The 16,628-nt window shown below is 36.8% G+C and overlaps 1 protein-coding gene across 1 annotated transcript in view; it reads right to left on the reverse strand.

Moving 5' to 3' along the window:
- Positions 1 to 16,628, reverse strand: part of RYR2 (ryanodine receptor 2) — a gene marked incomplete at both ends in the record, with an annotated part of 448,394 nt that overhangs the window by 216,280 nt on the left and 215,486 nt on the right. Inside the window, 5 exon segments of the mRNA XM_082481358.1 lie at positions 1,104 to 1,199; positions 6,910 to 7,045; positions 7,744 to 7,927; positions 11,001 to 11,122; positions 12,108 to 12,272. Coding sequence (XP_082337484.1) covers positions 1,104 to 1,199; positions 6,910 to 7,045; positions 7,744 to 7,927; positions 11,001 to 11,122; positions 12,108 to 12,272 — 703 coding nt within the window.

Below are 16,628 nucleotides of genomic sequence, written 5' to 3' on the forward strand. Positions count from 1 at the left end.
CAGTAGAGAGATACACAGTAGCAAGTTGTTAATACCAATAGGAATCATATATCACCAAGAGACATTCTTAAGCTATTATTTACATTCACCTAATGTGCAGTGGTCACTTCTTATTCTGCTTAAAAAGCTTATTTTTCCAATATAGTCCAAATTGGTATTTTGATCAAATACAGTCACAATATTTTTTTTAAAAAATCCATTGGAAACTTAAAAATACGATGTATTTGGTTGGCAGAGTAGGCTTACAGAGAACTGATTGCTTCTAAGGGAACAGAAGACAGGATCACCATTTCAGTGAGACAAGCAGTACAGCTCAGCATAACTTCATCTACTTTCACTTTGAGCAATGCAGAGACCAACTGCATCTCATGGACACTAAGGGGTTAACATAGTCATTCAGAAGGAAGATAAGACATTACATAAGGGCAAAGAAAAAAAAAAATAGGCTAGCTTACAGAATTAGTGTCTAAAGTGAGACAGAATTCCCAGATTCGCAATTCTGTGTTTCAGGCATGCTCTTTCTTATTAACTTCAAAGAGAAGATCAGAGCTCAGGAGTGAGAGAGGTGATTAAAAAAGGAATGTGTATGTATTGTGGAGGTAACTCTGTTATATGCAAACATATAACTGAATACCCATCTGTTACACAGTCAAGTAGAATATGCGAACTTCCCTGCATTACCACTACAGTCCTTCAAGATAACACAAATTATATCAATTCCGTATGGTTATTACTACATTTAGCTTGATGCAAATCCTGAAAAACATGCAGACTTCCAAAGAGAAGGGAAGGGAAGGTACTAGAGTTAGAGGAAAGCAACTTAACACAACTGAAACCGTAGAACAACTGTCTTGCCAAATGGCTTGTTTGCTTGATTTAAAAGATGGCAGTACAACAAATTGGCCAAGGAAAAGGAAAAACTGCCAGAATTTAAGGTAGAACTACAACCAAAATCAAAATGTAAAAATGTTACAAATACAAATCTCATTTTATTAATATAATTTACTCTCTCATAGCAAGAACTTCGACTGAACAAGTATATCGCCAATTTCAAAGAATGAAACGCTGGTCAAATATGGAAGTTAAAATACTAAAAAGCTTACCAGAAGAGGCTTCCAGTCTTTCTAATCTGCTGATCAACCAATCAAGAGATCCAGAAAATTGAGCACAGTTTTTACGATTTCCTCGAATCAGAGCCGCTATTGGAAAAAAGAGAGAGAGGAAAAAAAAAAAAGCAAATTATTTCCTACTAATACAATACCTTTGTTCAAGAATAATAGGAACTAAACGAAGATAGATTTCCAGGAACTGTCATACTTTTGACAGGGCTGTAGGGAGGAAGCAACTGGTTTGAGACTGTTTCACCCTCATGTGTTAAGCTGAAGATAGAAGTAGATGGACTGTATGCACTGACTAGGTGGGTACAACTGACTAGAAATCTCCCTGGACACTGTAGGCACCCACAAGCCTGCCCCGTCCTGGAATATGTGCGTTTGCATGTATGTGCATCCACACAAGCTCTCAGAGAAGTATCTGATCTACTCCAAAAATAGAGTTGAGGCACTAACATTTCTGTTTGGAGTGTGGAACAGCACAAACTGCTTTTCTTAAGATTGCTTTCCAATTCTGCCAAAAAATTATTTCAACCTGAAATTTCTATGGTTATTTTCAGCAGCAGAGACTGTTGGTCCTGCTAAGAGGCAATGGTCTCTTAAAATCTATGTTTAAATGCTGCAGAAATTCACTATATTATATTGCAACTGTGTTTGTATGCTCTTTCATTTATAAAAGGTTAAACTTACAGACTTATGACATAAATAGGATATGAAACTGTATCTGCAAAGGGTTAAAGCAATCTTGGAGTTAGTCGCAAACAAGTCATTGCAACAGTTCTGTATCATAAGGAAAGAGATCACAATCCAACCGCTTCATAGCAAAAAAAAAAAAAAAAAAAAACCAAACCAAAAATGCAAACAAACCACCAAACAAGCACAAAACCAAAACTCAACCCCTAACAAGCAAAACAAACAAGAAAACCCTTCTCCTGCTGTACTATATGATAAAAAACACAACTATACCCTGAAATCTTACACAGTTAATTGATCATGACCATAGTTATTTGAAAATATTTGGCAATCATAAGAGGAGGGGCTTCTTATTAAAAGACATGGATTAGAACTAAGGAATACCTGTTTCTATAAGTTACTTTTTTAATGATTATAGGCAAGCCACATAATCTCACTGTGCTTCAGGTAAGAACATAAAATGAAGGCAGTAACAGTTCATTGCTGAACATGACATCAATAAATGTAACATCATTAACAGTAATAAGACACAGATGGTTTCATAAATGCAGCTCAACAGAAGTTTGCAAAAGGTTAGTTAAAGCTGTGCATTAAATGAGGGACACAGGTACTTAACACTGAAAGCAAAAAATAATATCCAGCAGTTGCTTCTTTTATTGCCCACTACTCTGGAAAAGACTAGCATTCAGTTTTAAAGAAATGAAAACCAGGACATGGTCAGGCAGACATTAAAGGCACATCATTACATATACTCCTGTGCATTCTTTGGTGATACAAAAGGACCAAATATAAGTTCAGAGTGATTGTATATATTCGTAATAGAGGAAGGACAGATGCCTTAGTAGATATAGGGGAAATATTTTAAACAGAAAGAGAGTAGATTTAGATTCAATATATGGAAGGATTTTTTTTTTTTTTATGATGAGGGTGCTTGGACTAGGTTATGTTTAAAGGTCCCTTGCGACTCTAACCATTCCACGATACTGTGATTTTTATATGCAATGGTATCTAGTCTCAGTGTAAATACATCCATTCTCATCACAGTGAAATATATCAGAATGTCAATGACATGACAAAAGCCATGAATTCTGGCATCACAGTTTACTTCTATTTATGTGCAGACTCAGAAAAAAAAGTATTGTTTGCTGAAGCAAGACTGAGCAAGCAGTATCCATTTGTCACCCATGCAATTACTGTACAGCTCCAGCATTATTCAGAAGAGAGCAACATACAAATTCATTATAGCAAGATCAAAGCCTGGCTTCTTAAGCATTAGCTGCCAGAAGATAATGCAATTCGGGAAGTAATGTAAGGGGGTGGAGGGGCACAGAGACCAGGAAGTCAACAAAAGCGTGTGCACTGCTCTCCTCACTACACATCCATGAAAACAATACTTGGTACAGGACAAGTAGACTCTTTCAGAGGGAATTTTTCAGCCTTGTCAACTGGAAATTTCAGACTTAGAGAAACGATTCAGCAATCAAGTCACTACTTCCTCCAGTCTGACCTGTGCGTAACATAACAAGAGATAAACCACACTAAACTGTTACCAAATCTTCAACTCTCCTCTACATCTATGAATAACACAACCACAGACTTTAATACTCCATCATCTACACTCTAAGAGGTCATCAGTTTATTTCATTGAGACATTAATCCTCTGTAACCTCTGGGTACTTTTAAATGTTTTATAATTTCTGACATAACTTCTTTAATTGTTTCTCAATAAATCAAATAACTACCATTAGTATACATAAAATAATCAATTTAAAATAAAAAAAAGCCCAAAGCAGATTCACATCAAATAACTACCATTAGTATACATAAAATAATCAATTTAAAAAAAAAAAAAAGCCCAAAGCAGATTCACTTTACTTAGTGGGTATATATGAGCTGAAAGATAGATTAAGATGCAAAATTTTTTACCAATGTTCCTTCTGGATGATCTTTTTATCTCAGGGTTGGACAAGCAGAGATGTCCCAAAACCACATTATATAATGTCACATTTTCAAGCATTGAGTAAAGAGTAAAGAGAGAAGCAGAAGGAGGGAAAACACAACAGTAGTACTCCTGTGACGAGAAGCTCACACTGAGATTTAATATCATTTTCACAGTGAAAGCTTAGTTTAGTTTCATGCATCTTTTCCAAATTTTAACTGTTAAAGATAAAATTCGCTACCCTTTTTGCCTGCCAATGGTTGAGCTACCTTCAAAAAATTCAGACTAAACAATCTGGTTGCATGCAAGTGTGAAGATAGCCAAAGCTATCTGGAGTTGTTTTGTTTTTTTGAAATATAGCTAAAACAGCAAGAAACATTTTCTTCAGTTTCTATAACAGACCATAGAGTTTTGAAGGAAGACAGACTTTGGCAAAGACAAGTGAGGAATGGAGCTGTAACATGCAAACAAACATGAGATAGACCTATACCAGTTTGAAACACATGAGACAAAAATTAAAAAAAAAAAAGAGGGAAAGGATCTGGGCACTCCACTCAAGAATCTACAATATAATTCTGTCGTGGTTTATGCCTCAAACCAGGACAAATTCATGTTGCCAGATCATAAAATTTCTCAGTCATCAAACACCATAAATCCACTGGCAAAAACTCCCATCTACCTCTGAAACAGTTCTTCACATAGAATTGCAATACAAAGAACAACAGTGTACCATTGTTACAAATTACTCTTCGCTAGAATCAAAACAGTCTGACATATCTGAAGTTTCCGTCCTGCTTTTGACCCACATGCTGACTCACTCGTCACTACATTGCAAGTAACAGAACTGGAGAGAGTTGTTTAAAGGGTGCACGTTGCTTACAACTATAAAACCCATGGAAATCAAACCCCAAAACATTAAAATTACCTTATAATGTTCATAAAATCTACCAATCTAATGTTAAGAAATGCCACTTTTTTCAGTCTTGCAACCTGTGCGTATGCATCATGCTTACAATCTTCAACTACATAGAGGTGGTAGATCCCAGCAACTCCTTAACCAGAATCACAGCCACAGGAACCACGTTCCACCCTAAGGGCCTCCTAGGTGACAACAGCCACTGTTCAGCTAGCTCCTTCTTTGCTCTGAGAGATCATGGCAGAGGGCTTCTTGTTGTCTCAATGATATCTACTGTGTCAACTTGTGTTTCCTCTGACAGAAAAGGTAGTGGGACAGACAGAAGCATCTCACTGGTTTTATCAAGGGCTGTGCACCATATGCTGGATATCTTTTTTTTTTTTTTTTGCCCCAAGATTTTCTTCTTCAAGAGCACAGGATTATGAACCTCCTTTGACTATGGAAAAGCTTTGTCAAAGTACTATATACAGAACTCCTGCCTCAGTTGCCTCAATTTGCTGTTGGGTAGTAAGGAGAGTTTATGTGAAGTGAGTCATGCCATTAAAATTTTATTTTCTGAATTGGGAGGAATGCAAGTTTCCAGTAAGCCTTGCACATGTGAAATACTGCTGAATACTCTGAAAAAAGGTCAGATCCCATAGCTCTTAATTTGGGAACTAGCATTGGTAGAGTCTTTTTCCCTAAATTTCTCTCTGTATCTGTTCCTCTGAGTGAATGGGAGATAATACCTTCTATTTGCCTTATTACAGAAGTTTCCAACAGAACACTTAATAGTTCTAATTATTCAGATTACTAATCATAAATGGCACAAAAGAACTCCAAGATAATAGCTTTGTTTTCCAAACATGAATTAAAAGGCTCATAATAAATAAGGTTCAATGCCACACACTGAGTCGCAAAGAGAAAACGAAGTATTTTAAGTACCAACAATAAATGAGCGCTAAATAAGGAATGGGTCCTATAGCAATACTAGTATGTGATCATGTTTCACAATGCATACCCACACAAAAGAGCCAATTAATAATATACACACTACATTCATCTGGGCACTTCCTAGTCACTTGACTCACTTCATTTTACAAACTCAGTATTCATTTGTGGAGTATTTAATGGAACTGATGTCTAACAACATTACTTGTATACCTTTTCCATACTAAATATTTCAGGATTGAGATTTAGTATAAATGATACATAAAATGATTTATGTTTTACTGGAAAGTAAGCTAAAAATCTTGCGTGAGGACTTTGTCCAAACTCAAGCTTTTGCCAAAACGTGCAAGTTTAAAGGTAAGCGAGCCCTCACATTACAGCTGGTGTGTTACATAAAGCAAGCAGCATAGGCATACGTATGCAGCCTGCACAAAGGACTGCTTAATGACAGGAACGCATTACTGTCCTCAGTCACTTAAGGTCAATATTAATGTTATTATTTAGGCTTACATATGGCACTGAGAAAATCTGATGACAGAAGAGCAAGGAATTAACAAAATGGTCTCTTAGGCAGTAACATTTCCTTTCGTAGACAACAACTCGGAGTGAATATGCAGGCAGCTATAGTAGTGGATTAATAACCTTATATAATGAGTCATAGTAGAACATAAATAACATATGCAATTCAAATTGGTGAGCAAACAAATGAGTTGATTAAATGCTACTACCCAAATAGAAATTTGACCAGGACACCAACTAAACTTAGACACCTACAGAAGGTATTATGAGATTTTCAGTGACTGCAGGTGGACAAGACCTTCATGATATACTGCATGTAAAAGAGTGTACCTTTCCATGGCATGCTATATCCTAGTATAATTCTGGAATCACTGGTCATTATGGATTAATAAGAGCTGACTTGGTTATAGTAGCTTTAGATTTATGCTGCACTTCTACAGCCAGACATGTGAAAAATCATAGACTTCTACAAAACTGACCACACAGTCATGGGTCTTTAACACAGAAATATTCACACGTATTTTGTTCACAGATTTTTAAGCAATATACAAGATACGTCAGCAATATGATGATACAAAAAGGCAATAAATCATTTACTTGAATTCACACTGTTTGAGTGTTTTCAGTGTATTTTATTCTTAAGCACGTGCAAGGACCTGGAAATGCAAAAATATCATTTAATTTGTATCCTAGATTTCTACAGAGTGGAAATTCTTCCATAGTAAAACAGGTACACATTTCTTTTCATCCGAGTATTATTTTGAGCTAAAACAATCTAAGAAACCCATAATATGTCTTACCTAGTAATTCATACAAAGAATTCAGAATAGATTTCCATGCTTCTCCAGCTTCCTTCCCAGCTACGTCTGCAAAATGAGCTGCACTGCTGTATACATTCAAGCGATCAATACATTCAAGAACAAGGTTGATCATACCCTAAAAATGGAAAGGCTCAGATTGTCAGAGAAAAAAAAAAGTATTGTTTAGGTGCAAACACATAAGATTTTCCAAAATCTAAGAAAACAAACATTAAAGGTAGGATACGCAAAACACAGGATATATACACACAGTAATACAAGTGGAGTCAACCAAGCAATCCCTATGGAAAAGTCTTCTTTGTGATAATAAAAATTTACCATTTACAGTGGCCAAAATAAAACACAAATTAAACAGTATTCCAGACATAATTTTAAGCAACTTCCTATTCCGGAAGGCATTTAGGCATCTGACTAAGTATAGGCAACTATCACTACCACAGAAGTAACAGACAATATTAAACAAAATCTTTAAAGCACATTTATTAACTTCTGCACAGAATGATTAAACTATAATGAACGAAACTAATTCACACATAAGGAGTAAGTTATGGTTAGAATTCAGGGCACAAAGTCATATTAATATCTATTTGTTTTTAAAAAGGAAAGGGAAGTAAGGCCTGAAATTTATTTCTTTAAATATATAGGAAAATCAACAGATCTAAAGAGATTATAAATGTAGCAAATAGTTTGACTCTTACAGGACCAAAAAATCCCACTGCAAACATACTCCAGATTAGACATCAACGCTACAGACACTGCAAAAGAATACTTGCAGACAACATGGTGGAAAATCAGGAGTAAAACTGAGAGAAGTACCTCTTCCTGGAAGAGGTTCTGGCGATTCTTCAGTGCTCGGAGCCTGTTTTGTTTGTCTTCATGCTCCAAATGTTCATCAGGGGGATGAAAGTAGCCAATCAAGTCCTGAAGGCTCAGACTGACTGACTCAATAGGCAAATCGACAGTGGAAGACTTCACTTTCTTGCTGAGAGCATCAAGGCCCCTACAAGAAGACATAAAGTCTCCTGAGTATTGGAAATTAATGTATTTAATCATTTAAACTCTTTATTGGTTTAAAAGCAAAGTTTGTTTAAATGCCAAAGCTCAACTCATTTTCTGACAACTATGCAACTTCTCAAAAATTATTTATGTCTGCCCCATTCTCCACTTATTGATCCACCCCTCCATTCCCAAACATAAACTGGAAGCATCAAAAATATTGTTTCTCTTAAACTTTTCTGAAATCCTGAAAACACATTTTAATATTCTACCTGTGCATGTAGTAGTATTAGAGGCAGACCAAAAGACGAAGAGAAATTATTGTAAACCTGTTCAAAGCATCATGAGGCTGGAATGGACAGAAGTCAAAGAACCAGTCCTACGGTGCCGAAGAGGGCCCGGCTAGTCCATATAGGCTCTCAAGCATGTCTCTAAACTGTTGTTACACCACCTTCAGTGCTGGAAGAGCCAGCTCTTCCACACACACTGTCCCAGCACTTCAGTAGCCTTTTTGTTGCCCTGATACACAATTCAAGCTTGGTATCGCTGTAGTCTATGACCACTGTTTTCCCAAGCAGGGGGCAGATTGTTCTCATCCACATTGCACCTGCCCTTTGCTTAGCTGAATCCCCAACAAATGCCCAATTCCAATTTTCCTCAGCCCTGTGCTTTCCCAACCCCCGATACTTTCTCCTCCATTTACACCTCATCTTCCTTGAAATGCGGCTGTTGCAGCTGAGACCTCCCCAGAGCCAGGCAGCTAGTGGAAGGCGAGGGCTTTCCCTTGCACCGCCCTGGCTCCTCTCAGGAAGGCTGTGGTGGGCAGCGGCCGGGCAGGGGGGCTGCCACAGCCAGGGGCTGCCGGAGGGCTGCCAGAACCTTCTGGAAGGAGCAGGAGAGGCCACGAGGGGCAGAGAACCCAGGGGTGCTGAGGGCCTGCGAACATAGTGCCCATCCTCAGAGAGGAGGGAAAGATCCAGAGGATCCTGAAACTCTGCAGGAGCCAGCTGGGGCCCTAAAGCACTGGGAGAGGAGCAGGCCTGAAGGGAAGGGCCCACCCTGGTGGCACACAGCGAGGGAGAGCAGGAGGAGGGGGCTTACTTGACACTCACAATTTCGCTTTTCACTCATCAATTCTGCCATTGTAAAGGTCTTTTTGCTAACATTTTTTTTTTTTTTTTGAGTAAAACACAGCTGTTTAGCAAAGAGGTCCTTTTTGTTTTCACCAGTGCTCCATTTATGCTGACCTAAAGACCACTGAGCTTCAGGTGACGGAGTCCACCATGTCCACACGGGCACCCTCCCAGCCCCATGATCATCTCCCTCTTTTCTTTCCTTGGAGGCACCAAAGGTCCCCAGCAACCCGACCCACGACCATCCTCACCAGTCCTCTCTGCCGAGCCACACAGTGCCCTGCTCGCTCCCAGGATCCCTCTCCAGGCCACAACATGGAGCAGGACCTCCATTTTATACTCTGCTTTTTGCTGGATTAAGACAACACTGATAAGTGTTGGGGTGGGGGGGGGGGGAGGGAGGGATGGACGGACGACACATTGTTGGATTGGTTGTTTGGGTTTTTTTGTTTGTTTGTTTTGGGTTTGTTTGGGGTTTTTTGTTTGTTTTTGGTTTAGTTTTTTTTTTTTTTTTTAACTGGCATGTCATTCTGTATTTTCTTCTCAAATGGTGAACTAGGGCTAGAAAACTTCTAAATTTAGGAAACATGAATTCAGTAGGAATATTTACTGCTGAAGAATAACAAAATCTCTTAGAATAAATAATGCAATGCCTCAAAAAGTTGGCTACAAAAGTTATATTTAAAACTTCATTTTTAATTTGAGCATGTTAGCTGAAGCACAGCTTTTCTACTGACTTCGTGGGAAAGAACTGGGACACACATTTATGAGAATAATTTTGATCCTGTACAATTCAGCTTTTTATTCTTGGAGTAACATCCTGCCAAAACTAAATTGTTAAACACTACCTTGGACTCCCTGTGCACTCTGAAAAAATCTCCACTGTAATTTAGCAGTACCTTGATTTGTGAAAACTTATCATTAAATTGCCTTTCTCTGTCCTTATCTTTTATGGCATTCTTAGAAGCTTCTAAGAAAATATATTATTTACAAAGTGACCTTGGCATGCATTTCTTCTGTATTTTAAGTGTCTCTTGGCAGGTGTTTTTCTCTGCTGTTATTTAAGTACCTGGGTTAATGTTTTTCAACAAATTGACATGTCTATGTCTTTGGCTGTGCACTGATTTAGGACATGGTTGCTTCAGGTCACCATCTCCCACATTGTCTTCTCTTGTAACAAATAAGTTCCTACGAAATTCTTATCAATCCATGTAGTCTTATTGCATATCATCCTTTTCCTAATGCCAGCTACACTGATGAGAGGGGCCTTTCATCAATTACTGAAGTCACAAACGTTTGAGAATCAGAGTTTTATCTGTGTTATTTAGGAGGATACAACAGAGTAGGAAGATAAACGCAAATTGCACAAAACTGCCAGTATTTTTAGATGGATAAAAAAAAACATTTTATATGTTGCAAAATATTAAAGAAGTAAGTAGCATTAAAAGGGATCAAATAAAGAAAGTGCAATGGGAGGGTAGAAAGGTGTAACTCATTCTTTTAAGAATATTTTTTTCTTGAGATTCTGAACTTCTTCAGTATATTTGTGTCTTTGTAGTTACACAGTTATCTCCTTCTTCCAGGTTTTTCAAGGAAGAGCGCTTTTAAAAACCATACTTAGAAAGGAAAGAGTGAAATGATGCACTGCATGAGACACAGCAAATATTGGCAAGGAAAAATATCTCTTATGGTTTGTTTACATTCTCAGTACGTTTATGCATTCAAATCAACATTGAACAATAAAGTAATATTAGAAGACAGAAAAGAAACTGACCGATACCTCTCTGCTGACAGCACATAAAGAACTGGCATAAAGTCTGGTTTGAGTATTCATCTGTTTTTTCTGAGGGCCAAGTTGTTCACTGTTGTGTTAATGGCCACTTTGAATAAAACAAAAGAGGAAAAAAAGGAAAAGGGATGAAAAGATCATTTTTAAAATCACACCTTATGAACCTGTTGAAAAGGAAGACTGTACTACGGATGACACGTGCTGTACGGGATTCTTCATTCTGAGATCTGGACAATGTTAAACCATCATCCATATGACCTTCATGGTGCATTATTGCCTGCAATACAAAAATAAAAAACAGCCACTGCAAAATTAAACATTATTCACAAATAAGAAGTATGAAAACTCACATAGTAAGTAAGGCAGGCTAGGAAATTATGAAGTCACATACCCACAAAAAAATAATTTAATTAAAAACAGATAATCCCGTGTTTTACTTCCTCGTGTCCAAGGACACTTGTACTAAGCCAGCAGGTTCAGTGACATAATAATCTCAAAGCCACAGTTTCTGTAAACATATACTTTATTAAAAAGTCTAAGGGGTTTTTCTGTTGTTTGTTTTTGCCAGCCTTAAAAATTAGTTCCCTTACACAGCAGCAGACCCCTAGAATATAGACAAGGTCAAAACAGGCATTCTTTACTGGTCCTGATTTCCAAGGATGTTACTGGCCACCTTTTCTGACTATGCCTTGAGTCACTACCAATAACTTACAGTTTTTCATGTTTAGTTATAATGACTCTGAAGGTATTCAATGCAATCTACATAAATATTTTAAACTACTTCAGGTAAAAATTTTTTTTTTTTTCATACATACACACACACGTATACACACACACTATTTATATTACTTACATTACTAAATTATTCAATATGTCTCATTTTGAATTATTTTAGAATTAAGTATTAAAATTATTATATTATTATAGTCACTAAAATTTTACGTGTATAAAAACCGTTTCCTAAATATGTATTTTTATATAATATTTATAGAATGTATACGTGCATATATATACACATATATTATACAGAGAAATTATATATAATATATATATATAAAATTATAAGGCATGACCAGTTTAAGAATTCGGTACATCATGTAACTTTTCAATACGTGACTAAAAAAAGCCAAATACTTTCACAATGAAAAAAAGACATGCTTAAAATATTTGAAACCCAGAAATAAGCTGCCTCCTGTGGTTCCCCTCATTCCTGCCCTATCAGGCTGTGACTGAATGAAACGCATTCCTATTTACAGTCTTACCTTCCGCTGCACAGAACCCATTCTTACAGACTTTGCATCAGCAGACTGGTATGTAAGCCATAGGCCTGTATCTACATGTTGTATGAAGCATATTGAATCCCCATATTTTATTTCAGGGGCTCCCATTCCATCCACCTCTTTTCTTGTCCCTATGTCCAACTTTTCCTGAAGAAGGAGGAAAAAAAATGAACAATAACCAACATGTTAATATTTGCATAAAATATTACATACTAGGCAACTGTACAGAACAGGATCTAAAAGAATATTTGAGATCCTTCTTTAATGAAATGATTAACAAATGGTAAAAATGTAACTTCTGGTTAAACGTTTAGGGAAAAGATGGAGACAGATCCCATCCACACAAAAAAACCTAGCTTATTACATTAGGAAAGCCGGGTGTATTCATTTCACCTGCCTAGGAAAGAACTAGGATCATCGAGAGTTCGTGTCATTATTGTAAAATAAAAGCCTGCAAGACAATACCAAACGCATTGAACCCCCTAGCTGAACCAGGCATTAACCTCCAGAAGCTTTTTCTTGGGGATTTCGGTTTCTTTCCAGCCTGGAAAAGATGAGCACCTCCCTACAGTTTATTGCTGGCTGTCATAGAGAGATAGCCTTTAACCTGTTGCTGCCCATTACTGCCCAACAATGGCTCAGTATTTCCTGAGAAAAGAAATCCATTTCTGCGTGTTTATGAATGGCCAGTGGACATGCTGTAACAGAAGACTGGCATGACCACGCATCAGACCAGTTGGTGTCCTATACAGACAGCAGTCATTTCAGGAGAGGAAACTGAGTATCCCAAACAATACTATAGTTTGTAACCGTAATTTGAGGTGTCCTTAATATCTAGCTCTTCTAAGAACCAACTCCTTTCCCCACAGACATCAGGTTATAAGACAAACAGCCTGTGCATCCTGGTTCATGGCAGACCACCCATTCAGTGTCTCCAAAAGTACATGGTTCCTGACTGATATAAGTCTTGTCTGCCTGGACTAGCTGTTAAATCCAAAGGTAAGTATGGAAAAAAACATGCTACAACAGATCAGTACATATTTTGTTAACTGTAGGAAGGATATTAATGTAGTTATGCCCAAAACTTCTCAGGGGGCTTCAACCTTCTTCACAGAAAGTTGGATCTGCCTGTTCCTGAGGCTGTCACCACTCACGCAATTTTAGGCAAAAATCTTCTCCATTGAGAGTAACCAAACGCACTTTGACTCATTAGTTCTGATTCATGTGATCAAGTTATTGACATAGAAACCACTCATCATTCTTCTGGGAGGAGAGGGAATACATCACAATTGTTGCAGTTGAAGCTGAGACTACAATAATACTGCAGCGGCTGTTTTGCTCTCCCTTCCACAGCTTCACCAGCTCAGTAACTCCCTGTACTCTGCTTCTATGTATGCTCACATATGCCCAGATTAGAAGCTGCTTAATTTTCACCACTGTTCAAAAAATCACCTGTGCAAATTGCAGACCTATTAAAGGCCATATATTCCGGGTGCGAGATGATCCCCTTAACCAAATACAGCTTCAACCTCTGCTTCCCCTGATCAGCAGTAGAGGAGAAGCCACTTCCTTCAGTTCCTCAGAGTAATGCTACAAATAATAAGACCAAAACCTGTAAATGTTCTATCCCTACTACAACCAGGATAGAATAGGAAAATGATTACACCATACACACATGCCTTCACAATCTGGAGAGACAGCTTCACAGTAAAAGATAATAAAGACTGGGTTTTTGAAATTAAAAGAAAACGATCTCTAATTTATTAAAGGATTTTTTAAAGCATTGATTAAGTAAAGGGAGACGTCATATAACTAGATTTTCACCCTACAATTATGAATGCATGTTGAAGCACTTAAGGTTGGGGTTTTTTTAGGTGGAATTCTTATTATTACTTATCATAACAGTAAGCTTCCAGATATAATATATTAATCAATTCATATTATGAAACTGTTTCTGGATACAGATGTTAATTTCACTATCTTGTAAATGCTTGATTCCTTATGTGCTGAAATTCATATTAAAATCTTGTCCATTGATACATGGTAATAACTGATTTATTAATACATCTGATGCCAATTACCGAGTTATTGTGTGCTTCTATTTCATTATTAGTTCATTACTTTGTTCATATCATTTCTCTAAATGTTGTATTCGATTCTTTCAAAAGCTAGCACAAATAACCTGAATGTAATAACAGTTGGAAATTGAAAAGCTACTTATAATAGGACATTGCACACAAATGATGATACAGGAAAAAATAAATTAGGTCCTGCTATCATATGAAGAAATGACAGTCTGATTTCAAGCTGCAGTCTTTTGAATTTTCTTCATAACTAGAATACAGTGTGAACATATCCTCCTTCTACATTGTAAGAGTTTCTGCTTTTCAAAGCCTTCCTCCTCATAACTAATTTCTTAAGATATGAATATATGAATTCACACATTTTCCCATAAAGCACTGTCAATACTGAGAGACTGATTTAAAATATTATTCCATACTTTCTTTAAAATCTACTAACTATAACAGAAATTGAAGGGGTTTGATAGGGAATCTTCATTCCAATTAGGATTAACATTAAATTTACTCAGCATAAAAATTGGAGTGCCAACAATTTGCCAAACAAGATCTCTGTCCTCAGCTATGTAAGTACACTGACAACTGCGTGTGTAGGTTTAGAGCCCAGACTGAATTCAGTCACATTCAGTTGAGCTCATTCCTGCAAAATAAACATCGTAGCCAGGAAAGCATACAGTAAAAGTTGGATTAAATATAGGAAAGAAATGGAAAACTAGGGTATGGTGTTGGGGCAGCAGACATTACAGCATTCATCTAGGGAGCTTCAAATGAATGAGCTTTTTGGGGGAGCGATCAGGAACCACAAATTGTTTATAAAGGGGAAGGTTTGAAGGGAGTGCTGGATTCATGCCAATAAACAGCAGGTAGTTGAGAAAGTACATATAATGAATCAATCTCGTTATCTATTGTAAAATAGTACATCAGTGAAAATCAGGATCTGAAAAACATCAGAAATCACTATGTCACCATTCAATAATTGCATATTGGTATAGACATTACGTGATGCAAGTTTCCAGCCCACTATGCTCTTACCATAACCTGTCACTACATAACCATCTGCTAATTCTTCCTACAGCATGTTTACAAATAAAAGCCTCAGTTTTATTTGCAGTCTAGGCCCGTTCTCAGACCATCGAGTGTTTAAAAAAACTCTTCATTCATTACACTGGAACAAACAGAAACAATTGGCTTTTGCAACAATCCGTAAGCCACCTCAGTAATGCAAAGCAACAAGAATGCACTTGGAACAGAACGGATTTATTGAACAATACACCAGATTTTCTCCAGAAGGATGTGCTCTTTATAAACAGTTTTTATTGCATGCATACAAGAATACAAGCCAATCTTCCCACATTTGTTGTGGGCTAAACGGACAGAATCGTTTTAAATGGTTTTATCTTAAAGTTGAAAAAAATTACTCTATGAAACCTCACCTTAAATATGTTATTTTGCTCTAATGTTTCTGTTTAATTCCTTATAACATTCTGAAATTGATTCCCACACTTAAGGCTTGTCCTTTCAATTTGATCTCTCATCAACTGACCTAACCTATCCCTTCTGTGGCACACTTTCAGGACTCACATTCTAGCAGATTTCACTGACTGGAATAAGGTAATTCATGATTGCTTTTTAAGCTGACATCAATATATTTCCTATGAAATTTTATTAAGAAACAGGTGACAATATAAAAAACACAGACCATAAAATTCTATTAAAATTGATGTTTTGGAAAAGACCGGGGACTTTGCACAGAATGTATAAATATTTCTAAATTTGTAAAATTACCTTATTTCAGTGGAAAAGTGATATTAAGCTAATACTTTTTATCAAAAAGAATCAATATTTAGCAAATGGGAGAGAGAGAAAAAAAAAATCCTCAGAACTTAATCACTACAAATTCAAGTCTACAAAAAGAGCCATGTGTGGGGAATAAATCGTAGATATCTGTGGACATTCTGTGCTGAGTGAAGTGAGACTACAAGAGAGAAAAAAAACCAATTTTCTGAATTTCAGATGCCTGGAAAGCTTATATAATTCTCATTTAATGATAATTATTAGGCTAATATATAATAACCAGAGGATAAAGTCCAAGTCCCAGAAAAAAACAATGAAGAAACTGTTAGCGCTTCAGAATACCCATATCTTTTGAGTACTGTTTGGCTTGTGATGTTTTTAAGCTTTCACATTTCTTTATTTTGCTCAAATATTTAAAGAATTGTAACACATAAGAAGATTCTGATCTAACTTTTAAACTTCCATACCAGAACATTGTGTTCTGGCAAAATAAAAAATAAAAATAATAAAAAGGGGGGGGGGGGGGGGGTAGGGGTGGAGGTGTTACTTTGAGCGTCTGAGAAAAGTATTCTGGTTCAAAAAAGACAACTTATAAAAAAATTCAGCTTTCTGGTTTTCTTTCACTTATTTT

This window comes from Vanellus vanellus (genome assembly GCF_965231255.1).
Source record: "Vanellus vanellus genome assembly, chromosome: 3".
NCBI classification, from domain to species: domain Eukaryota; kingdom Metazoa; phylum Chordata; class Aves; order Charadriiformes; family Charadriidae; genus Vanellus; species Vanellus vanellus.